This window comes from Echinococcus granulosus (genome assembly GCF_000524195.1).
Source record: "Echinococcus granulosus chromosome Unknown EG_S00008, whole genome shotgun sequence".
Taxonomy (NCBI): domain Eukaryota; kingdom Metazoa; phylum Platyhelminthes; class Cestoda; order Cyclophyllidea; family Taeniidae; genus Echinococcus; species Echinococcus granulosus.
In genome coordinates this window covers 1577228-1602940 of record NW_020170388.1, presented here as the reverse complement: position 1 = coordinate 1602940, position 25713 = coordinate 1577228, and the positions used below count along the sequence as shown (strand labels likewise).

At 39.0% G+C, this 25713-nt stretch overlaps 2 protein-coding genes across 2 annotated transcripts; one reads left to right on the top strand and one right to left on the bottom strand. All coding sequences in view use genetic code 11, as the record gives it.

Moving 5' to 3' along the window:
- Nucleotides 1-7347: 7347 nt before the first annotated feature.
- Nucleotides 7348-12665, top strand: EGR_02014 (hypothetical protein; the record flags this gene model as incomplete). The annotated part of the gene is made up of 7 exons (XM_024491263.1): nucleotides 7348-7389; nucleotides 7676-7825; nucleotides 7866-7965; nucleotides 9044-9243; nucleotides 10747-10791; nucleotides 11688-11820; nucleotides 12574-12665. 7 exons carry the CDS (start codon nucleotides 7348-7350, stop codon nucleotides 12663-12665), a joined length of 762 nt encoding a protein of 253 aa, XP_024354406.1.
- Nucleotides 12666-17465: 4800 nt separating this feature from the next.
- Nucleotides 17466-21117, bottom strand: EGR_02013 (hypothetical protein; the record flags this gene model as incomplete). The annotated part of the gene is made up of 4 exons (XM_024491262.1): nucleotides 17466-17652; nucleotides 17738-17957; nucleotides 18313-18420; nucleotides 21087-21117. 4 exons carry the CDS (start codon nucleotides 21115-21117, stop codon nucleotides 17466-17468), a joined length of 546 nt encoding a protein of 181 aa, XP_024354405.1.
- Between the last annotated feature and the right edge of the window lie 4596 nt (nucleotides 21118-25713).

The window sequence follows — 25713 nt, the reverse complement described above, 5'->3', positions numbered from 1 at the left end:
AGGTAGTAAATCTGATTAAAAGTTTGACCAGCGCCCACTTTCCCGGTTTTAAGTCCGGCATAATAGCTTTGGGTTTAGCACTGTTAACTTTTGATAAGGTGCAACTGACCCCAAAGAAAAGTTGAATATATTTACGGTGTTACTGGTAAAAGTGACCGCCATGGAAAAAAGACATTTGCTGGAGATCGCTATGTAGTCTTTATTACTATCTTATAGATGAATACCCCTCCGATTCGACCACTTGCTGTTAAAAAGCAACCATGGGGACCAACGGGGAGGGCTTCCAATGAAAGAGAAGAGCACTTTACTCTATATAGTTTATATTTTAACATGGGAGGATGTTCTTCGGCATGTTTATAACACATCTTTCCCATTAGTATGAACTCAGTCTCAATTTTCACGATTTATTGCATTTATTTAATGACTGCATAATCTTATACGCCTCCTGACTTTTTGAACTGGGACATTCACTCCAAATTGTAAACGACTACGTAGGGACGGCTCTAGTTAACGTCTATGAACTCTCTCTAATTTTATCCTAGTTGGATTATTGAAGAAGGTGGAAATGCCTTTTGCTAATACCTCTTGATGTCATTGGCTGATAACTGGGAAAATTAAAAGCCTAGAACCAAAAAAAAATAGATGTTTTATTAAGAAACTTGTAGATTTTATCTCCAGATTTAGAATATGCCGAAACGTTTATGCCCAACTTTCATTGGTTCCGCCTAATACCTGGGCATAATTTTTGTGAATTGCAAGAACTAAGCCGACGGCGGTCAACTTTACAAAGATTCTCTCTTTTCTTATCTCCTGGTTAAATATGATTTCCGTTGAATAATAAGATCTCTCGTGGCCAATTCGACTACTTACCAACTATCATTTAATGTGCCTGCCCCAGGCGAGGAAGCCATCTCAAGCCACAGTAAGCGGTTTACAGTCCTATTCCAAGCAGAAACAACTTCCTTTTTTAGAGCTGGATGGTTGCTTTACCCTCATCTAGTCTAGCCTGGTCCTGGAGGGGCTCTTATCACGATTGCTAATCATAAATAATGCCTGATGGTAGAGGAGATTAACTGTCTGGCCCATTCGACTCTTTTATTGAACTGCATAAAAGATGTAACTAGGGGAAATTTAAGGAAGCGTCACATAATCCATCTAACTAAACTTCTGCTATAAAGGAAAAACGAATGGCCTATGACCACCTTCAAGTCGTACACGGAAGACGTTTAAAGAATGCATAACTAGGAGGACGCGGATAGCTTAAAAGTATCATGTGTAGATGCATTATCATTTATGAAGTAATATGATGGTCAAAGCATCGTTTTACTCCCTGTCGGCGGAAAAAGGAGAGGGAGGGCCTGCTTTTGCATCCCTACTGCCTTTCCTTTGTGACAGGCGAGTAGACCACCCAAATAGGGTTATCATTAATGCGATCAACTTCTCAAGGAAGATGAGGAGGACGGGCCTGATTCATTGCTCACATCACTTTGACTTTCTCTAAAACATCTATTTTTTGTGATTTCGGCAGATAGAACTACCTTAGGAGTTAGGATAATAAAACATCCCCTCAAAAGAACTGCAGAATCAAGCAGTCAGCGGTTAATTGATGGTGTCATTTGATGTTTCTTGGGCAGTGCTTAATTCATGCCAAAGGGAAAATTGCATCGTAATTACAGCAAGTTCGCGAAAGAACATTCCTAAACAGGAAATTCCGTGATAGATTAACAGTTCCCCCTCCATTTTATCCAAGACAAGCTCAACCAATCACCGCCTCAGTTATTAACTAGTCAATTTGTGGGTCGTCCTGGACGAAATGAACCGCAAAAATAGGGAAAAACGAATTACCCACTTACAACATTCCCTCAGGTCATAAATAAACTTCTTGAGAGAATCATAAGGTCAGGTTGACCTTCAGGAACGCATTTTAAAGTACGAAAATTATCTGCGCCAACCTTCCAGATTGTGCAACGTTAAGCTCTGAAAACTTCGTGACATGAATATTGTTTTAATTTTATCAAACTGGAAACTGCAAAGTTTAAAAGAATAAGCAATTTTCAACAATTCTGGTAGATTGGCTTGATTCAGTAACAATTGTACAAAGCTGAAAAATTGGTTGGAAGTTTAAATGAAGGAAAGGTTAGTAGTTAAACTTCTCTGTAAATGTTTAATGCAGCAGCGCTTGCTTAAATGCACCTTTTAGATATGAAGAGGTCAGTTTAAACGAAGCAATTGACGTATCAGAAAACTTTAGCCCCGATCACTTTCAAGTAACAACCTGTAAACCCCTACCCTGCTGCTCCGCTAAAAGATGTCATCAACTACAGGTGCGAAATCAGAACTCAACCAATATATTCTTAAAAACTATTTTTTTCATCACCCTTAACAGCCACCAAAAGTCAGTCTATGAGGGTAAAATGGTTCGTACTTGTTTTTTTGTTTCCCTTTTCACCGACTTCCTTAAAACTCTCCTCCATTCTTGTCAAACCCCTCAACCAGTACCACTTTCATACTTACCACTCATCAAGTGTTTGAATTGAGTTTAACCAGTAGAAGATTGGCCTGACCTCCTAAAAACTTGCTTTTGAAACAACATTTTCTTGCCAAAGATTCCACCAAATGCGATTGAAGTTTCTTCAAGTGCCTGCTTTGCTGAGGAAATAGGTATTGCAATCTATCCTCCTGTCCCCTATAAGGTAATTACCAATTCCAACGTTGTGAAATGCATCATGTCGCTTAAAGCGAGGAAAAATGAAAATATTACACTTTGTGGGTGCTCTTATGCTTGTTTAGTAGTAAGGCCAAGAGAAGGGGAATACTTATTTTGTGGGGAAATTTCCTTAAAATGCAAGGGATGAAATGAGGCGGTGCCTTCGTCTCCTTCGCCCTATCTTCCAAAATTACCAACTCTGTTGTTCCTAGTGGGACTTTTATTTGGCTGAATACATTTTCGCTCTGTTCTTTCATTGTACATCGACGACACTGACTTTGTGTGGAAAAAAACATCAACGTGCCCTTGGAACCTTAAGCATGGGCGTTAGTAACTCTTCCAATGGTTTTTAGAACACGTTGGTGCAATGAACGCCCATCAACTGAACTAAAGCGTCACATGTTAAGAGTGATGGCGAAATTCTTCAGTGGAATAGCTTCGATGGAGGAATGACTACTAGGAATGCGTTAGAAAGGGACAATTCTTTCAGGGGATAATGATCCCATTTAAAACAAATATTGAGCTTACAGAAGTGGAAAATAGGACCTTTGCTGATTAAGTGTTTTCTCTGCTTTGGAATTTAGCTATTTCTAAGGTATAAGCTTACTTCAAAGTCTGTTGTGCATTTTGTAAGTTCAAACTTTACGGCAGTTAAATAGTCGGAATGCAAGTGTGGCGACTTGACTAGGTGAAAACTTAAGTGAAATGACAACTACAATTTAAGTGAGAAAAAAAACTTTTTACGGAGTACCAAAACATAAAATGGATTAAAATGCAGTACTACTGATTACAAGATAGCGTCTCAAGTCTTCGGACAACTAGACTGACTCAACCGTCAATTCGAGAAGAGAGTAGGATGTTAACATCATCTCATATGCTATCTGATAGCCTGTAATTCGTGCTCTGTTCTGACTGTCTTCTTGTTTGGATAGATTTCACTACTCAGATGGAATAATCTTCAACAGGATCGTCTTCCTCAGAGGGTAACTAAGGCTCTGAGTCATAGATATCTCCTACAAGCACTCCGGACTGTCATAAAGCCATCAGTGCTTCTTTTGGATGAATCTAAGGCAAATCAGCCAAAAAAATACTTTTCCATAAAAGAGGAGAATAATGAAGAGTGTTTGCCGACTTACTTTAAGTGAATAAAGACTACAATACAACAAACGCGCACATTCCATTTTATACCATGCATTGAAGTTGACATGACCTAGTAGTTCCTTCTTACTAATGAGATATCAAGAAATTGTAATTTATGCCCCAATCAGCCATTCTTTTAATTATGTCGGTGTGAACACTCAGGTTATGTTGATTTACTTCATGACTGCATTAAACAATTTAAATCATTCATGTGGGTACTTTTTTGACTTACAAACAAGAATCCATGGCCATCGAATTTTATGCAAAAATGCAACTAGTGTTTATCTGGTAGTTGCTGTAGTGGCTTAATGTCACTTGTAGTTAGTTGTTGAGGTGTGCGATTGCCCAAAATGCACGAACCACGAGACATAGATGAAATAACTCAAAATCCTTTATCGCCTAACCTTTTTACCCGCGTTTCCTGATTAACCGGCTAAACTCAATGAACGTAAATTGAGTTTGTCTGCAACTTTATGAGCTGAGTCTGCAGAATCATCATGCTTAGGTACTTGCGTAGCATTTAAAGGCGGTATCATGTAGGTCAACAGAATGTATCCTGCAAAGCCAGGTAATCTAAACTATTTGATTTCAGTAATAAGTTACTAAAAAACTGCTATAACATTGAAAAGGGAAACGCATTCCTGACATCAAAGACTTGCGTGTCGCTGCTGAGGCGTTAAAAAATGTAAATTAATAAATTGCGGGAAATTTTCAATAACAAACCTTAACTGTGAGTGGTGAAGTAACGGTTTTACGTCAACATGGAAGAAGAAGTTGTTGCCATTCTACGCTACTTTTCTCAGGTATACTTGTAGAGTCCCTAATCATAATAAGTCATAGTATCATGGCAGAATATACATCACTGACGTACAGAAGAGCTCAGGCTACTGGTATGGCTCAAAGGCCACGCCGCCGAGCGGTAGACTAATGGCAGAGCTGTAAGTGCCCACGTAACCAAAACGTGGAGTTAAGCAAACAGTCAAAATATTACACACTGTATGCAATTACCAGTTTGATAATGTAATTTGGAGGCTGACTAAGTGACTTATGGCGCAAAATGTCTTTTTCTCCATTACAACGTTTGTAAAGAAAACAAATGTGCCATTGGTCATTTCCAAACGATCCATTCTCCTCCCATTCTACATTTCTGTAGCAGTGTGCGTGATGGACTGCAAAAGCTATTGCATACAATGATTCATTCACTTTTAGAGGTCCAGACACCTAGGCTTGACATCTGTTTGCCTAATATAATTCAATACGTTTAGTTAACAACTTTTTGCTCGTCTTAAGAGGAAGCGTAGGAACAAGTCCATCAGTCACATCCCAAAATGACGACACAAGACCACATACTGTCAAAATGAATGGGGGCAATCCATGTGAAATAAAGACATACAATCTACTCAAAGTTTATTCTTTCTTCTTTCATGTATTTTAGAGGCCAATTCACAATGCATTCTCAAACAATGCTACAAATGCTGGGAAGGATATTTCAATCCTGTCCACATCGTTATTCTCATCTTTGTGATTTCAAATTTTATCGAGAGACGGGGAAAGCAAACACAAGACCTCCTAAGGCATTGAGGGTGGGAATATATTCTGCTTATAAAAACTAGTTACCAACCATTAAATGCCTTATGTTAAAGACATTCTTAGCTTATATAATTGCAGAAGTAGCAAAACTCAGTAGGATACTTAACGTATTTTTAGCCACGACATCATGCTTTGATTGTTTAACTTTTCAGTTTGGTTCCGTGGGCACTTAAGGCTTGGACTTTGTACATCCGCTGCAAGGGCATAGACATGTCGGTAGCCCCCAGACCATCCACATCTCAGCAATGTCTCCATGTCTTGCTTTCAAGCGTGGAAATGGAAAATGTTGGTGCCCGTTTATTTTACTCGTCAAAATGATTAAATTGTAAATTTTGCCCTAAAAATCTCTGAGATACATCTGGGATACTGCGAAAGAAAAAGGATTTAAAACCATAAAATTGGATGTTAAAGTTTCCTTCAAGTTGCCATTTGAAACAGCGCTGTACTCAGATTGATTTAGCTTGGGGAACTTAAGCACAATCATGTATAAATATGCTTAAGCTCAGCCAATCACAGACATTTGTAACTCTACCAGAAACCTGGTTGGTTAAATGCAACCTTAAAATCTATGAACAATCGATGCGATTCCGGGTAATTGTATCATCACAGGTGGAGAATGTGCTGGACAAGACTGAATTACTTTTAGTAGATGCGATAAGTAATCCCTTGATAAGGCAGCACGATTTTTATAGCTGAAATAGAGTGGGTTTAAGTTTGCTTTTGCATTATTTTAAATAACAAAACTAGCCATGGGTTAAAGCCTTTTTAAAAATTATTTACATACTGCTTACTAGACACGCAAATAGGTGATCTTTCCAAAATCCAAAACTATGCTGACATAAACATGGCTTAGTCTGGGGTTTGAAGTTGCTGTTTTGATAGATCAAAGCAAATATTTACCTTATACCTAAAATACCAATAAATTCAATGAACTTGCGTTTTTGAAGGCAAGGTAGTGGATTTTTGCTTAAACAAGATGCTAGGAACTAAATTTTAAAATCTGATTGCGGTTAAGCCTAACAAAGAATAAACCGATAATTGTCTCTCATTTTCAAATAAAGCTTCAATCGCTTTTCAGGAAAACTGCAGTCAATTAAAGACCCACTCATGCAACCGCTTGCCCTTCTGACAAAGTACATGTGACAGTGTCCTGGTGACAAAGTCAGTTATGATATCTTTTTAGAGGTGAGATGAACACCAATGGAATTTCGTCATTTATCCCCGGCACATGAAGACTTACTGGTGAAATTAGAAAAATTTATAAAATTTAATTAAAACGTTACCCAGAATGTTACATATCCTTTTTTCACCTAGAACACCAATAAACTGAATCTAGTTTCACTTTTTAAAGCAATAAATTCTCTTTAATTGTATTAAATCCCCACCTAAAATTTGATTGGAGAGAAACCTAATAAAGAATCGATGGGTGATCGATACCCATCCGAGGCGGGGTTCAAACCACCGCGTGTCTGTATAGGCGCCAATCACATCTCAGCTGAGCCAACTACTTACCCTCTTTATGAGGATGGTAATTCCGAGGTACTTAAAGGGTTTTGTAAACTCCAGCCTTGTAACCCTTTCTGGGGTTATGGTCATCGGGGCGACGGAGAGATCAGCCATGCCAGTAGTCAGCTCACCGACGATCCCTGTCCAGACTTTAGTCTCATTCATTGCAACCACACGCTCCTCACCCATTTGTCCATCTCCAACTAAATGCAACTCATAAGTGAAGGAAGTTGGGTTCTCATGCGAACCCGTGCGGTTAGCCAACCGGCGAAGGAGGTCGATGCAGTAGCCGTAGCAACAGTACTCGGTCACCTTACCTATAGAGGCGATAACAATGAGTTAATGTGAGCATTTTGGACTATCTTTGCCTTGTAATTGGTTCCCTGTTTCTACTTACACAGAGGATGCAAATACCTCATTTAATTACAATTTATTTTGAGTACAAAGTAATGCTAAGCTGATGAAGAAAAACCCTTAAGTAAATGAACCAGAGTGACAGCTCTTTTAGCTGCATATTTGTCTACGTCTTTTGATTGGTAACAAAATATCCAATCATACCACCACCCGTCCCCTTTATGTGTTGATTGTAGACCTGCTTCGAAAGTGACACGCCTTGTAGTGTCGTCATGACTGTTTAGACTACAGCCACATTTGAGTCATCTTCTCAGCTCTGCTTAACTGGCTCCCTCCCCCTGATAGTTTGAAACATAAAACTGGCAAGTCTATATTTAGAACTATGAAAATGACTTAATTGTGAGCCTAATCAGTTCATTCGTCACTACTTGGCCTCAAAAAACTGATTTATATGCTATCAAGAGTAAATATTTCGCTTTTTTTAATTGCTCGGAAGCATCCAACTGCCAAGGCATTTGTGAGTCGAAAGTCAAGATAAAGATGGCAGTTTTTTAATAATGATTGGCAGCTCAGGCAAAAAATACCTTTAAAGGGTAAAAAAGGATTTTATAATTGCTATCAGGGCATGCAAACCTTGGCAGCACTTTCAAAACGTGTAAAGTCAAATGGTTAGAAGTTTATGACAGACGAAAATTGTGAAATCCGGTAAGTAAAAATGAATTTTAATGACCTTTCTTACTAATTTCTACCATTAAATCATCTTCCGCAAAAATGGTATTAATTTCCTGAATAAATCAACCCTTAGAATGTTTAAGCATTTCGACGGTGCATCGATATGTCTGCAGTAAGAAGACAAGCGTTAAATGTCAAAATTACAGAAAATAATCATTTCACTTTAATATTTTGTGGATTACTCTCACACAATATGTGAGAAGGCAGTACAAAAGATTGATGGATTATCAAACTGTTGCTGGCTTCAAGTTGTCACTTTTCCATAAACACGTCCAACAGATACACATGATGTCAGCTATCAATCAAAAGCGGTTCCTTTACCGTCCCCGCTTATAAAATAAAATAGGGGCAGTCGAGTTGTTAATCTATTCCTCTACACACCGAATAGCCTGCTTAAATAAGCAGTTACTTGTTCACCCACTTATCACCATCGGTCTCTAAGGTGCCGACAAGGGACGCTGTCTGCGTGAGACGATGGTGAAAGTGAAGGGTTGGATTGAGTTGCAGTGGTGATTATCGCCATCCTCATTTCTCATCGTTGTCATCAAAGCGACGTGAGTAAGAGGGTTGAGTGTACGCGACACAAATTCACCACCTCGCCCACGCCTTCATTTTTTTAAGGTTGGCAGGAAAAATTGTTTTCGCCATAGCCACGCTTGACAAGCTGTTTTCACCCATGTTTTTCAGGCTCGAGATCTGCAATTGGGAGTTGGTTTTAAGGGGGATTTGTGAATGATTCCGTAGGCTCTCACATCACACATCCTTGCGTGAGGGGGCAACGGCTGACAATCAAGCATCGGTGACTAATGGACTTGGTGGCTTTACCGAAATACCGAAATGTCTGGATGGATGCATAAAGCTGGGGTTATTGGTGAATTTTGGAAAAAAAACTGCTATTTGTGTCATACTTAGGAGGTGGTGAGGTGACCGGAGGAGGCATTTTGACGAGCAGTCACTTTAATTAATGGAAGGAGGAGCAGACTACATCACTTTAATGATCACTAGATTCAATAGATTGTGGTTTATTCAAGAGAGAAAATGTAGGATTGACGAAAGGTGTGGTCGAAAAAGTGAAGTATAGATACAGCAGTCTTAAAAAATATCACATTGCACAACCATACACGAAGGATTCGGGGTTGGAAGAGGAGGCCTATTACATTGTCTTTAGTTGTGAAGATTCGACTATCGCTAAAGGGAGAAAAAACGAGTCGAAAGTAAATTTCACCCCAGTTCTGCCACCTTATTTTATAACGCTTTTACCTAAAAGGTGGTTTTATGCAGATAGATGGAATTGTCCGCTTTCAAATTTAAAGCCGCACGTCTAGCTACTCAACTCTTTACTGACTATGTAAAGATATATCATAGGTATGCCTGACAAATGCCATCTAGAGGCTGTCTCTTCAAGCTAAACATTCGACTGCTATACTGGTGCCTATTCGCATCGCCTCTACGACTAATTTTTCATTCTTTAGGTGCACTAAAGGTAAACTTGTGTCTTATGCGTCGCAATTTTATTGCTGATTTCCACATTTTCCACATGAAAGCGAATTCATGGAATTGTAGCCTTATCTCCATTAGTTTATTGGCGCCTTTTGTTGGGCTAAAAGAGGTCAGCTTCCCATGAACACAAAAAACACCTTTCCCGTGACTCAGCAAGATGTGAAGTTTTACTTTTGCTCACCGCATCTTCATTACCACTTAAAAGTTGTGGCCAAGCGCTGAATACCGCCGAGCATTAAGTGCCAAGCCACGGTAACCCAACTCTTTTCAATTTAGGCCGGGGTTAAAATGGAACAAAGATTGTGATTTTTTCCTCCTCCTTCTAATATCATCCACTTTTTATTCCTTCCAAAATGCAATACTAAGTAACTCACCTAAAGTAAAACGAAAAATCTTTTAAATAAGGTAAAAGCAGTGTTTACACGATTTTATGCAAATTCTCAAGACACTCAAGTACTCGAAGCAGATATTTTGGATACCTTTCAGCAGAAAAAACTTCCTCCTCTTTGTTGACTACTTAGGTAATTAGCATACATTTACACAGCACAATAAAAAAGCCTCATCAAATGCTAATTCAAGTGCTTGAGCATCAAAGTGATATTTGGCCTTTTCGTATTCAACCGTGCATACACCTCAATCCCCACTTCACGGTCACCATCTTGATGATATGGCGCCGCACCGGTAATTTTAAATAGCCAAGCCCCCTAAGTGCTCGCAGTAAAAGTGATTCCACACTCGTTTGTTTAATAGGATCTTTAAAGATTAAGTTGAGGGATACATGGTTGGCAGTGGAGGAAGTGGACTTCCATTGAAATGAGCAGCACTTTAGATATTGTCGGCTAGCTAACAGCTGGACGTGACCGAAAAGGAAAGTCAACTATGGATGCTTAAAACCGCAAAGACTCTTAAGAGAAAGGAAAGGCGATGAATGCCTTTTTGACTTTTGATAGCTTCCTTCATCTCGACTTCTGTATGATGGTCTGCAATAAAGCTCTACCAGGCTTGAAGGGAAAAAAATAAACCTATCCGCATTAGAATGAAAGCACTCAAAAAGTCAACCAAGATATCTTTCTAAGCTGATTAAGCAGAAGGTATTCTTTCTTGATTGTTTAAGTAATCAAATGCAAATTAGAAAATGGTTGGTAACCGGAAGGAGATGGTAAAACCGACGTAAATCGCAAGTAGATTTTGGGTTTGTTATTGTTACAATTTGATAGACAAGTGCTAAAATTACCCATTTTAGATTGAATTTAATCATAAAAGTGAATGGAAAAATCACCAGGGTCGCCCTCCATATCCCTAGGAAATAAAAATTAAAGCCACTGGAAGAAATGCAGCTTTTTCTTCTACAAATAGACAACATAACTTTTAATCTGACCTGTCAGTTTTCCCTGCTTGCTGTTGGACAAATTTGGTGTTTGAATGCTCATATGGCTCCCGAATCCTTTTTCAAACTGAGTTATTTGTGTGTTAAGAGCTAAAATTTAAAATTATCCTGCAGAAGCTTGTTTCAGTAGATAAGGAAAAAACACTTTATAAGGGCAAATAACGTGAAAAAAAAAACCTTTCCGCAGTCAACAGAATGGTATACGTGAGTGGTTAGACATCCTTCGAATCCAAAAAACTGGGTAAGAACCTAAGTCTATCCCCCTGTTTCTCATTTTCCCCTCGCCCCTCTCTTCTCCCCCCCCTCCACCCTCCAATCAATCATTAAATAGCTTGCAATAGTTTTGGGACAAGGTGTATCAATAAACAGTCCACTAAATTGGTCAGAGTCGCATCTCCCGATACTGACCAAAAAACGCCGCATCCTCTGGGTCGAGAGGTCTGTCAGTCAGTGCTATCAAAAGGGGGTCATATGCACGCATGCGTTCCCACGGTGAGAGGTGTCACGCCTCCACTCCGACCCTTTCTCACGTCCAGTTCTTTTGACAGATGTCAATAATCCATCTCGAGTAGTGTTCCACTAAAGTGGACAGGGGAACATGATTTCCTAAAAGTTCCCTTTCCTTAACTTTAATGGCCATTTGCCCGTCAGTAGCACGCTTATCTGTCCAATTAGGATGGACCAGTTTAAATGTATTTAAATCCACTCTTAAGGATGCGTTTCGTTTTGGTTTTTTACTTCTGAACAAGAATTGGAACCCATAAATGACAGCTTCCTGCCTCTACTTCAAATGAATTTGTGGAACTAATAAATTCTTCCACTGATGATGTTAAAATGCATCCTACAGCTTTTAAAGATGGAGAAATTGAAAGAAGATTCGTCGCCGTTTGCACTAATTTAGCTGGTAAAATATCTTAATCCTGGCTAGGTACCCTCCTCTCCGATCAATCAAGGATGGACTGTACTAGCATGGATTCCTGCTTGTTCTCCGAAGAGGAGACAACCTGAAATCTATTAGACTAGGAGGAAAAGAAAGTAGTGGTAAAGTTAAAGTTTGTGTTCTCAAAAAGAGCACAAAGGCACCATTAGGAACTTCTCTACAGATTTTACTACACCGAGAGTTAATTAGTGTAACTAGCGGGTACTAAATTTAAAAGTTTAACTCCCACAAGACCTCTTGCTAAGGAATGCGCTTTGGGCGGAGAGATGAAAAACTCCTGCAGCTTATTGGTGATTGATAGGCTCCATTTAGGTGTCCCATGGCAAAAAAAAATTGCACCAAGTGCATGAAAAGTGTATTTACTCAGAAAATATGAGCGATTTTGCAATTGAGTACTTAACTTTGAAAAGTTAGCTAATTTTACACGTTCACTTCCGGCTCAGTAATTTTACTGTTCCATTACTAGACCAAAATTTGCGTTGCCAAACTGACCATTTCGGCAGCATTTACCCTCAGATGGATAACATTTGAATTACTTGCATTGTTTTGGGATTGATTTGCCCATTTTAAATACTACTTAGTACAATTGAGCTGACAAAGTTCACGTGTCCCATATATGTGACGCTTGTCATAAACTCCCACTAGTGGAACAAAGTAGCCATTATAAGAAATCCAAATTCTGCAACCTAAAACAGGACTCTATTTAAAATTTTAAAGTGAAGGCTAAAAAAGGTCAAAAAATGGACACTTCATATCCTTCAAGTATTTTAATTACATATTTTTCATTTTGTTTACTCGAGTTATTCTGATCCGAAAAATTCTAGCTTAACACATCATCTACGATACAACGAGGCTGTCTACACCACAAAACACTGATTTAACAGTTCGGTATACGTATAACAGCACAATTGTGCCGATGACTTAGCAACTACAACCGTGCATTTATGGACTTGTTCTGAACAAATGTTTCATTTACCGATTCCAAAAATTTCCTTTGTGTAAGTTTTATGTAGAGGGTAAGGAGGAAGTAATGTTAACTTGGATGAGATAGATAAGCCCTAATTCCTTATCATTTGATTCCAATCTCATTACGCCTTTAAATTAATCAAAAGTTAGAAATGGCGTAAAGTTTGCCCGTTTTTTCATCTCTAGGTTAATTTTGATTGGTTACCTAAAAGTATGACAGCCGAATTCAACCTCGATTTTCCCCAGTATCAAATTCATTATTAGTAGGAATGAATTCAAAGAGATATAATTGGTATAATTGGTACCTAGCAGTACACCCAAGATATAAATAGTTAGGGAGGTTTGAATAGCTTGGCTCTATTTTGGAGTTTGACATCTCTTGACTTTGCAGGTCAACCGTCTGAACAGATGAGTTAAACTGAAAACTTTCTTCACTGGATAATGCAATTGATTAATCTGAGTACTTTGTGGAAATGAAAAAATTCGTACATTAGCGTAGCTTATGGACAAAACTGAAGGCGTTGATCTTAGAGACTTTGAGTAAACACGAATTGAGCTAGTTCATATTTGACAAGAGAATCCAACAAACCGCCCTTCTGTCGGCTAGAAGTGGTGACTTAGTAACTGCACCAATAATTTGTTTATCGTTCTCAAGTTAACGAACAAAAAGTAGCCAGTGTGTTAATTTCTCCCATCAAAAAACTAGTTTCGAAACAGGATATAGGTATAAATCACAAGGGACCCTGTCTTTTTCCAGGGGAAAAAATCCACGCGGCAGTCGATACAAATATTGTGACGTCGCCTATCCCCCCTCCTTGTCCCCCGCACCTTCCCACCCCCAAAAATTAGCAACTAGGGCACGCGGTAGGTAGGACTTAAAAAGTGTACAGTCTTGCAACTGGCATCACCCCCCTCCAGTCTTCACCTCTCTTCCCCGTCGTGACGACGCAAACCGTCACCATTCTAATGACATTTTTAACCCCCTCCTTTGAATGCAAATGGTGTCACCGAGTCACATTGCGTTAAGGAATTGTTGTGCTGCGCCTGGGTGGCCCTCGACGTCACCCCTGCTTTAATCGCTTGTACAAAGTTCAGGCGCCAGCCCCGAGCCTTTAGCGATTTTTTCTAGGATATCTATTCGCTCCTAGTAGGGGTCGAATAGTAGCGGCGCTAAGATATTTGAAGCCTTGCGGACATAAATCAACAAAACCCTGGTAACTACTTAAATCAGTAGTCTGCTTCATCAACTATATCTTAAATCTGGTGCGTGGGGAGTTGTAAGTCTGAATGGGGTGTTGCGAATTCTCCCATTCACTTTTTCGGTGTTTAGAAGAATAATGAAAATAATATTACAGATTTTGTATTTGAAACAACATTCACGTAAAAATGAGCGAGAATTAGTGAATGGTAATAATTTCTGCTTCAAACAGTCACTTCGTTTTTAAAACTAAAAAAGTGTGTAAAAATTTGGTTTTTTAAGGTACCTAATCGTTGATCCGTTAAACATAGTCTCACACCCAAACCGCTTATTAAACGCACCTTACCATTTAAGAAAATAAAACTATGAAAGTTTTTCATGAACCGAGGTAAATAAGACCTAGGACAGACAAACAAAGAAGCCATGGAGCATCTATTTAAGTTAGAGTTTGGCCGGTCACTTCAGCATTCTCCTCTACCATAAAAACTAATCTCTTTTACAGAGTAAAACCTTCAAAAGAATAGAAGATATCCTCCAAATGCCAAAATATGTGGTTGTGCCCAGAGCCTTCCCACTAAAACAGGCATAAATAATTTCTTCTTTGAATGCCGTCCTACATGTGCATCGTGGAACTGATTCAAAAGGCTCGCCTGGGAGCCCAAATTTCTGCTAGTGAGTCCCTTATAAAAAGTTGTCTTATCCTCCAATTGCGTAAATGGTCAGGTAGATATTTGAAAAAAAATTAAAGCCTTTACTGTGAGTCGGCAATTTTTTCTACAGAAAATGGGAAACCTAGATGTCTTGACAGGTCTCTGCACGCTACCCTCCAAAAATTAAATTACCAAATAGGTAGTTAAACTTAGAGCGACCAGTAATTTTATAAATAGGTAGCCTTAAATGAAGTTGATTGTATCCTGAGTCACCCTTTACCAAAACAGATAGTCATGACAACCGTAGCCTGCACTGTTAGCGCTCATGTTAACACACAGTGTAGCCAAATCATTGCCAGAATAAGTGAGGTGTTCTACTTAGGGGTGCGACTTCCACCTTTAAAGTCTTACTTAAAAAGACTCCCTCCCACTTGCGCAAGACAGGTGATGAGTGGAAGGATTTGGTGGTGAAAATTGAATTTCCCTTCCCCTCTTCCCCTACCTCCCACCGTCCCTCTACTGTGTGAATGCTACCACACAGTGTGGAAAGCTGTTCGGGAGGGGGAAGATGGTGTGGCCTGTATGATTTATGTCAGCCACGAAAAGTTACAAACACACCCACACATCCTCATGAAGGGGACACTCGATAAGCTTGTTGGCGTATTTGGGTATGTGAGTCAGTGCCAGTGGGCCTTATTCTCAAAATTACTCGGTCCCATCTCTCACCTCACCTTGACATGGATTAAACACATGCGCTTACTGGCTTTCGGTCCCCTGAAAGGATTCCCTCTTCTGTTAACTTGAACCACTCCCGTTTTTGATGATGGGTGGAGCAATATTAGGCTAGAAAGGGAAAATCTGACATTGTTTTATGCCATTCTAAATGTAGCAATATTTAGTAAAACAATACGACCTTCCAACGGACTATTCTTTCCACTTACGCTTTTTATTAATCTTCAGGGGTAACACGGTGACAATAAATGATATCATTAACAAGTTTTTCATTTATGTGGGTGCAGTGAAGGAATAATAACCAACAGCTCTCACTACAGTCTTTTGTATGACATCCTTCCAGAAGTTAGATGAACTTTCATTCGATGGAGCTTCAATATGCAGTGCAAGAGTGGTTATTTCACATTCCGGCTACCATGTTGTTGGCGTGGAGCTCCGCCCGTGTCATCTATGCCACCAGATCCCGCACTTTTTTGTCGTGTATCAAGAAGTAGGCCCAGAGACTAAATTTGGTAGCAACGTGGCAAGTTATCTCTGACAGTCTAATTTATTGCAAGCCTAAACTGTCACCACGCGTTAAACCCCGTCTTAACGAGGTGGGAACTATGGAAAAGCTGAAACATCTATTGCAAACATTTGCCAACCACCGCAAATTGATGGTTTAGAGAACAAATTGATACTCAGATTGAGCAGATCAAAATGAATGGAATCAAATGATTTAACAGGGATCTGTGAATACTTTAGAGGGACAGTTGAGAAGCCTTAAAATTGTTATGCAATTGGGAGGAATAGAATCAGAAAGAGATATTGAGTAAATACATAATAGACAGGTCCAGATTATGAACAAAGCCTCTTGAGAACTTTATCCCTTGGAAAAAATGCGGCTTCTTTACGACATAGTCTGTCCTTGAGCAATTAAATGTGTGAATAGGGCATGGCAGATAATTTTCACCAAAATATTACTACTTCTGGAGTTGACTGCCGTGATGGAACCTCACTCCACGATCTTTGATCCTATCCAACTGCTGATTTTTCCCCTGGAGTGCTGTTGCGAAGGCTAATGGAAAGAGGGCGAAGTTAAAAATATAGCAAATGAAATTTAGCGGAAGAGGTCTTGCTTTAACTATACACAATGATGCGTAGAGGTTTACGCAACCCACTCTTAATTCTAGACGTTAGCCAATGCCTCGATGGCGAATGCCACGATTCCGGACGTTCATAATAAAGGCACCTCTCATTTCATAGCGCCTTCAGGAGAAAATTGGACGTAATTAATAAGTTCCACACAAGGACCCACCAAATGGATCTGCGATCTTGAAAATTCATGTCTTTTGGCTTCTTGGCAGGAAATTCACGAACTTCTAAGAGCAATTTGTTTACATGCCTTCAACTGAGCCAAATCGGAGTGTAAACGACTTTAATATGTTGAATTACATATTTTAATCAATTAACGGATAACACCATTCAGTACAACTTTTTGCTTCTTCGTCACTTAAAAGACGCCCTTGAAGGTAACTAGAATTTCAAAGAAATGGTGGCAGCAGGATCTTTTGTACTTGGAACGCTTGAACAAATTGCTTCCTAGATTGTTATCATCAGAGCAATCAAATTTGGGAATGGACAATTGAGTCTTTTCAAATCTAAGCAGACGAAGAGGCAGGAGTAACTTCTTACTTGCTGGTACACAAATAGCCAATGAGAGATCAGAGTTATACATATCAATGGCATTATATAATTACTCGTTTTTTTCACTTATTTTAGTAGTATCACACAAAATTCATCCAATTTTAAATGCATGTAATTACTTTACAAGGATCGTCTTAAAGTCTTGTCAACATGGCAACACCGGGAGTCACCATGCCCCACAACTCATTTATGAGTAATTTGTAGTAAACAATATCAAAAAAGACCAAAGAAGGCCGCTCCGCTGCAGTAAATAATGCATAGGTTGTAGGAAGTCTTGACGTTGGTGGAATCATGCTGTCGAGAGAAAAGATTAGCAGCTTCCCACAGGTTATTTATGCCTTTCGACTTTTAAAAACAATCGCATATCTCACAGCAAACTAGATAAATGCATGCATTTTTTGCTTTTGTTTTGGTACACGATAACAATGGTTTTGTGCTAATAAAATGGAATGAAGGAAAGGGAAAAGTAGGGGAGCCATGGTTACTCCTACACCTTCAGATGACGGAATAGTAAAAATACCACAAAAAATATTCAAAAAAATATTGAGGTCTATATAAAGTTTGCTGGATATAAACTGCTAAAATGATGATTTTTTGAATATTTTGGCCAAATACGACGAAACCCTGAAGCAATTCTCCACCCATTTACTTGGATAGAGGAAGTTTGTGGGCGATATTAAATTCTATTTTAATAATATCCTTTCTGCTTTTCAAAAACGCATGAAAAGTTGTCTTTTTAATAAATCGAATTGTCCGTGATATACAAAAATTCTTGATCAAGAAAAAAAGAACTGCTACTTTTAAAATGGAATTATCAACGTGGAAGAGAGGAAGCATTTTCCTTAATTCCATCTTAAACCTAGAATAAACTGGCAAAAGTCATGGGGAAACAAATCCCTCATTGGATCAGTTCATTTCCACTTAATGTCCTCATGTAATTTCCCCAGGACAGAAAAACGCTTCTCTTTAGGATTGAATCTGTTCCGATTCGTTCAAGCCTGTTGACCATTGTCTCAACCTGCTATATAATGGACGGTCCTCAGGAGTGAGGCTGTTTCCATTGACTTTGGTTTTGACGGAAATAATGGATCATTTTACCAAAACACAATGGGACTAAGCGGACCTAAATTCAGGGTCAAAGTGAGAACAAATACTGACATGTGCAGTCACAATTGAGAACCAGCAATTATCTGGGTGTAGCAGTAGAGCTAACTTATTCCTCACTGTCTTTCGTTTCTCCACACACTGCACAGAAATGAGTCCGCTTTATAAAGGTGACAAATTGGCTAATTCGGATATGCATAAAATGAATATTTTTCTTGTTTAATTTATCTATTTATAAACTAAAAACAAACTGACCTTCGGGAAATTCATTTACTTCGGGATTGGTCAGACCAGGACTAAGGAAAGACATTTTATGACCTTCGTGTCTGACGAGATTTGTCATAAAAGAAAGACGTGAAATACCCACAGTTATGCTTCCACCAAGGCCGACTCAGGCATTTTGACAAGAGAAGAAAGAGTGGCCCAAGGTTTCCACTCAATCACATTATTGTGTTTCCAAAAATAAAAAACGAGTATTAGTACAAACTCTACGTGTCTGTGTCTAGGCTTACAAATTCAGATTCTAGTTTTAATTCAGTTTAAAGGTAGGTTTAGCTGTAAAAACTCTCCAAATGGCATAAAATGAACAGTAAAAGGTTACTTGGCGAATCCATCTGCCATCTGGAATGCGAACTAGAATAATTGGTAGAAGAATGAGGAATCGTCGGTTGGTTTTGAAGTTTACCCATAAGTCCAGTCCTTGATTCGAGCGCCATCTTCTCTGCTTTATAAAAAGGAGCACGGACTTCTCCGATAAACTTTGAGAGCCAAATTCAAAACAGCATTAGTTTTACGCCCGATAGAAGGTTGTCATTTATTATGCAAGCAATAAATAGCGGGTAGATGCGAACAGTCGGGAAATGTTATGTGAATTGCAAATGCCTGGCAAGGATTCCACATTTGTCTAAGTTAGCTGAGCGTAGGAAACTCAAAGACAGTAACTGAATCACTGTCTGATCACTTTATTCGATTAAAATACAACATGTGGATTTCGGTGAAATCAGTTGCTTCATCATTCTGCTTAGAGAACTGGTCTTAGTTTGTAGACTCTCGACGTGCTGACGCATCTTCATTTGATTCCTTTTATCAAAAAGTTTACTAAGCTAAAATAAATGAACTCTTACTGTAGTATTTGAAATCGTAAAGGATGGTAAAGTTTTGTTCGTCCCTTAGCAGTGGTGTCTACCAGCAGATTCGTAGAGCGCAGTAGATCTGGATCAGCACAACTGAGAAAAAAGCAGTGCTACTTGACAAATAAAGGATGTAGTCATCCTCAGATCACGAATATTTGACACGCATCTTGTTCTTTTAAGCCTGGTCGAGTTTTTGCAACCATTTACCATGAGGTGAAAAAAACCTACGTCATGTAAATGCAACGCATAAATGCGTTAAAGATCCCCCAAAACAGAGCAGATTTTCTAGCATTTTGATTAGTTTCGTCAGAACGTGAGGTTGAAATGTAGCAATTTTTATTTACCATCACAAACCTAGTTTTTTGGATTGAACAAGACAAAGCCAAAATCAAAGTTGATCTAATTGGAGTTGATTTAGGGCCCTCCCTTGTTGTTGTGGACTTAATGCGGTGCCAAACAAAAAACAAGGGCTTTTTTCGCCAAAATTAGCACTTTTTAACCATTCCTTAGGAAATAGTAATACATCGTAGTTATAATAAGGAAATCATGCATTTTGTGTCACTTCTTGCATAAGTCAATCAAGAGCCAATAATGTTAGTTGTCAGTTGTAACGCATCTTGCTAAAAGTCCAACAATAAGGCATTTTTCAGATTTCACTTAAAGATTGCCTAATCATATCATCTAACGGAGAATGGTGTTTGTTAGAATTAATTATAAAAGCGATTTTGTTACGTAGCCCTATTTATCTTGTGGCGGCTTCTCGGTCTCTCTAACACACCATTAAGTCCAGGTTTTGTATATCCAAACATTAACCATGACATGCCTCAGACACCTTTCTTAATTTGCTAAAAAACATTTGTGTGGAGTAGTTCCTTATTACACTAACACAAAACATAGTAGGGAAAGCAGACTAATAAACACCGCCTTGAAAAATACAAGCCCCATGTAAGGAGGGTGATTTGGCTCCTCCGAATGCCACCCACATACCACACGGGTCTTATTAATAATTCACACGATCGCCAAAACGACCAGCCTAGGAGGTAATTCGCCGGTCTATTTCCCGGTGTGTTTTGTCTACACCGCACGTAGCTGCGTGTTATTTCGGCCAGCTCACTAACCAAGGGCCCAGTTTAACCTTTGCCCTATATCTAATTAGACTGTCACATGCTAATAAATTTCCTTCCTTTTATTCTCGAAAAATTAATATCCATTGGAACAGAATCTTATTAATAAAGTGGTCAGGGCTTCTAATTGTGATGCGATTTCGACAAAAGTCACAATTGGATTTTCATTGGTGGAAGCGTATCAAAATTATGGAAAATTGATTTCCAACCAAAAATCAGCCTTTGTTTAATAGCTCAATTGTAAACAAATGGGAGTGTATGTGTCCTTTTAAATATTTGCGATTTCTTCAGCGGTCAGTACTCTGTTTTAATGGGTTGGTTGCTTAATTCTCGTTTCGGCAGCGGGGGGGGGGCTACGTAGGTGCTCCGCCATTGCACCTTCGGGTGGGCTGGCCTCTGCACCATGCCAGTAGCCCCAGGCCCTACCGCATACCCAATCTATGTATTCTATCTGGGACTTATGCCTTCTTTCCTCTTCAGAGAAGTCTCGGGACACTACCTTATCCTCATCATCATCACTGCATTTTCAGCTCATATACTATTTAAGGTAAGAGTTAGTATGAATAATTAATTTGGCTAATCCTGTCATCTATTCCTTTAATTCCATTTCTTTTCGTGAGGCAGGATATGTGAATACCCATTAAATGTGATCCATTCAAAAAACTCATCAGCGCTATTGCTTGATGACTAAAAAAGATAGCACTCGATGGCTCAAGGCATCTGTCACCCATCGATCAAATACGCGCCTAAGATATCACTTTGAGATCCTGATTCATATGCAATCAAGAGACCTGCAAATCGCTGTCTAGGTTTTTGTTTCGCTTGCATGACAAATGCAACATGCTGTTAAAAGTGGAAGCGGAAATTTTCACCAATAAAACAACGGGACAACAACAGCTGTGGTTATGTCGTCTAGACCACCTACAAATCACAGACACAATGTTGTCAGGGTATTCAACTTTCTAATGGTATTTTCAAAAGAGTATGGGGAATACAACCCTTAAGGAATTTCTTCTTTTTACTTAAATTGTTATTTCAGGCTTGAAATTATATTTCGTCTCTACTTACTGACAGCAACTGAACGGATTTTTACAAGAGTTCTAGTCTAGAAGACCGGGATTGGTGGTTTAAAAAATTTTCTCAAAACAATGTTGTGTATCGTCTCATATTCATCACTTTTATGCGAAAATTGGCTAATTTTTATCAAAAGTGGAAAAATGGGCCTTTTTGTAGTCAATTAATGATACATTACAACGCCGAACTTGGAATATGTGACAAGTTGTCAGGATAGTTGAGATAGAGGCGTGATGCATAAGCACTGTGCGACAGCATCAGGGTTGTGCAAAAGTTAAGTGATATTGCCTGGTAGCCAAAATTCATAAAATGAACCAAAAATTCCGTTTAAAGTAAAATTTACAAAATTAAGATCCTGAATGGGTAATGCATGAAATCACAGCGATATCAACGGAGCACGGCGCCCCTAATTCGTCTTCGGATCTCTTGCTGGCTATTTAGTCAAACATGGAAAGCTAAGCCGTAATGGTTGCAACCAAACTATAGAGATCAAACGAAAGTAGAAGGAGGACCCACTGTGGATTATTTGACAATGTTTGTCCAACTCCATCATCCGTATCACAGTCGAGCAACGAAAAACATGCAAATATGCCAACTGCTTCATGACTCAATGGAGGTGATCATTCTCCTCGTTTTGTCGTAGACCCCACCTCCTTCACTTGTAAAACAATGCACTTTGCTTCCTCCACACCTCCTATGATGCGTTTGACTTAAATGTCAAATGGCCGGGAGTTGGCAGCCTCAACACAGCATCAAGGGAACTTTTTCTATTTCACAATTACCGTTGACTCCACCCCTTGAAGCTACTTCTTAGCCGTCATCTCATGTTGAAGGTGGCAAGCGAACTCCTCACCACCGATTCCCATTCACTTTGAATGGAACGGGTGAGTAGAATTGGCAAAGTAAGTTCTCCATTAACCAACGATATGCATCGTCAAGACTCACCTCTTATAACACTTGGACACTTGAAGAAAGTATCCTTTGCTTATTATCCATGGATTATCAATTTGTGAGCTATCTCGGCTTATCTACTTTGGCTACACGAGCCAATCTTAGACAAGTTTCTTGATGTCAGTTCTATCAAAGCATTTTGCTTCAAATTCCATAATCCCTAAACTACTTTTCCACACTTCTGCATCGCAAAGCTTATTCTACAGAATCGATGTGCCACAAAAATGGTGAAATTAGTTGTGACATGACAGGATCCTCTCCCCGAAGCGCAACAGAGGATGGCTTTATGTAAATGCGTATGGGTAGCTAGTTGCGTGGATAAATAAACAATATCGCCTAAAGATAGGAGGGAGAGGAAGACAAGAAACAGTGATTTGCGGAAACCCTGGGCGTCCTTTATCAGCCGCCCACTGCAAAATCCAATCTGATCCGTAAATGAAGCATCCGCTTCAGAAGAGTTCCTGCCATGTCGGAAAGAATGCCCCTCAAAGGAGCAAAAAATGCCACGGTGTTTTGTTGTCACACCTGGCTGATCAACTGCATCGTATCCGTACCTTACTGTACCGCACCACCCAGGCAAATACTTGCCTAGTCGAGGCGATCCTGAAAGAGCTAATCATTCCTCCTGGCAACAGGGTGGGTGAATCAAGGGGAGGGAGAGATAGAGGTCCAAGCCACGTGCTAAAGCCGACGTGACGAGACCTGTGGTTTCAAAAACGGGGCTTCCAACAATGCGTCACGCTAATTACCCTAATTGTAGGTCCACTCGTAAAATTTGTGAGATTGGCTTCACAAGTTTTGTAGCACATTTGCTAAATCAAGCGATTTCTCATGGTGAATAATGGGTGGAAAATGTTTTTTTATTTTATTAGAGTGCCTTTAAAAAAAAAAAACTTTTCCCTACCATCATATCTCAAAATCCAAAGAAATTAATTAGGTTTTACACAAATATTGATAAAGGTAATTAGTTCGTCGTGAAAAATTCGAAAAAATCACTTGATTGGTAGCTCGTGAGTGGGGTTCGACATATGCCTAATTAAATGTCGATCGATTTTTTTTAACTAGTCAATCGATATATCGACTCATAATGACTTTCCGCTACAAAGAACGTGATTTTTGAAACGGGGAAGTCTTTCACTTCCACTAAAAACAATTCGGCACCCATGGCAATGATGGTCTCCTCGTTTTGGTGGGAAAATAAGATAGGCGGCAAAAATGTAGCAATCTCGAGACCTCCCAAGTTCTGCCATTAACCTCACCTCATTAGCGGCAAGTTTAAGCAAAAAAATGAGGAAAAATGCATAAAGGTGCCTAGTGGAGGGAGAGAGAGCGGGAAAGGGATAAAGATTAAATAGCTTAAACTCTTCTTTGGGCCAAAATGGCATTTTCCACCCAAGATTCCACTCACTTTATTAGTCTGTCTATTCTCGCAGAAATCCATCATTCCTCTATTTATTTTGGCGATTTCTGCTTAATTTTTTTTCCTGAAATTCTTAAGTCTCCTCGTTGGATCCTTTGAACAAAAAAGAGATGTGAGCACTGTGGCCATAAAATTTGAAACGTTGCAGAAATTGCCTTGGAAGCATAGTTTTTGAAGGGAGGTTGATGGACCAATGTTTAAGGCGTAATGTTAAACGTGTCAACTTGCGACTGCAGTAAATGCAATGATTACTGATCAAGTAATACTCTTTTTTTGACCACATCATAATGTGCATTGCTTTTCATACCCTTTAATACATTACATTGGTGCGGGTAGTTCATGCGTAAACCACACTGTCGGGCGAATTTCGGCCAGACATTGCCCCTAAAAAAGCTTTGAAGAACGTACTGAAACGTCTTGGGTTAAAACTTTTATTGTTTGAGTTGAGGAATTTTGGTGTTAAAATGTTTTATATACATGTCTGATGACTATTTGCTCCTTCCCTGACCCGTTCAACTGGTATAGTAAATAGCACTTTTCTCCCCCAAAAATGTAAACTTTATTTATCCATAAAAAGGGGGTTTATGATCTTATCCTAAGCTAAAAACAAGCTTTTATTTAAGTCTTCTTGTGCTTATTGGTTTCTATTGTTTTGTATCAAAAAAGAAAAAAATTCTGCTCGAAGATGACGATCAACTTCATTTACAATAGATGAAAATGCTTTGAAGTAATGATAATCCTTCTCAAAGATTACACTATTTTTGCTTTAAGACGATTTTCTAGGTGCATTTAAAGTGTCAAAAGCGGTATTTCATCTCAAGCACTAATTTACTTACCGGCTTATAACTAGAGAGAAATACAAAAAAATAATTAGTTTTCTTTAAATGGAAGTAAATGTGATATTCGTTCATTCTAGAAGGAAGTCTTCAGTCTGGGGGATATCCACAATGGGACGGAAGCGCAATAAAATGGAAATGAAAATCACTAAAGCATAATTCATTCTTCAGATATCGATTCCGTTCCACGAAAATCATTTCCTTACTTGGTTGCCAAAATCGCATTTTGAATAACCTCGGGGACGGGTTTAAGCACACCCCTCTCTCCGCTGTAAAGATAAACATCTTTGGGAAAAGTTCCCACAAAGTAAAAACCTTTTTAGAAAACAAAAATAAACAAGAGGTATGTTTTATAACGATATCTGGATGGAAATACAAGTGTTTAATTTAAATTTGTTGCGGAAATTAATTTACTTAAGGATCCCAATTTATTCATTTAGTACAAACTCCACCACGCCAGACATCGGTACTAAGTTCAACATACCCGGTCACTTGTTAAACAACAAATAATTTTATCGGACAACCTTTTTTGTTGTCTAAGTTTATCCAGTGATCAGTAGCTGCATAAGAAATTAATTACTTCCTCTACTCATAATATCGTAACCTTATAAAGAAATTTCCTTTTTGCAAGCGAAAGAGCACCTGGTAGCGCCACTGTGATCAGAAAGGAGGGGGGAGAGACCGAGGCCTTTAACACTCCCTCGCGATGGTAGAAAAAGCACTGCCTGCATTTCCCTGCTGCCAGACGTCGCATGCTTCAAAGACCACCCGGAAGTGAAAGGTGATATTTCAACTTCTTGTTATGCGCTAAAAAAGGTGCTGCGCCGACAAAATAGCGACACGGGGCCTCCCGCATGGCTACTTAAGTCTACTAATAGAAAACTTGTCACAATGTTTTGATTACCTTGAGCTTAGAAGGCGAAATTACTATCCACTTTGGAATTAAATATGGGTCCATTTAGTAAGTCAAATGCCTTCAGAAG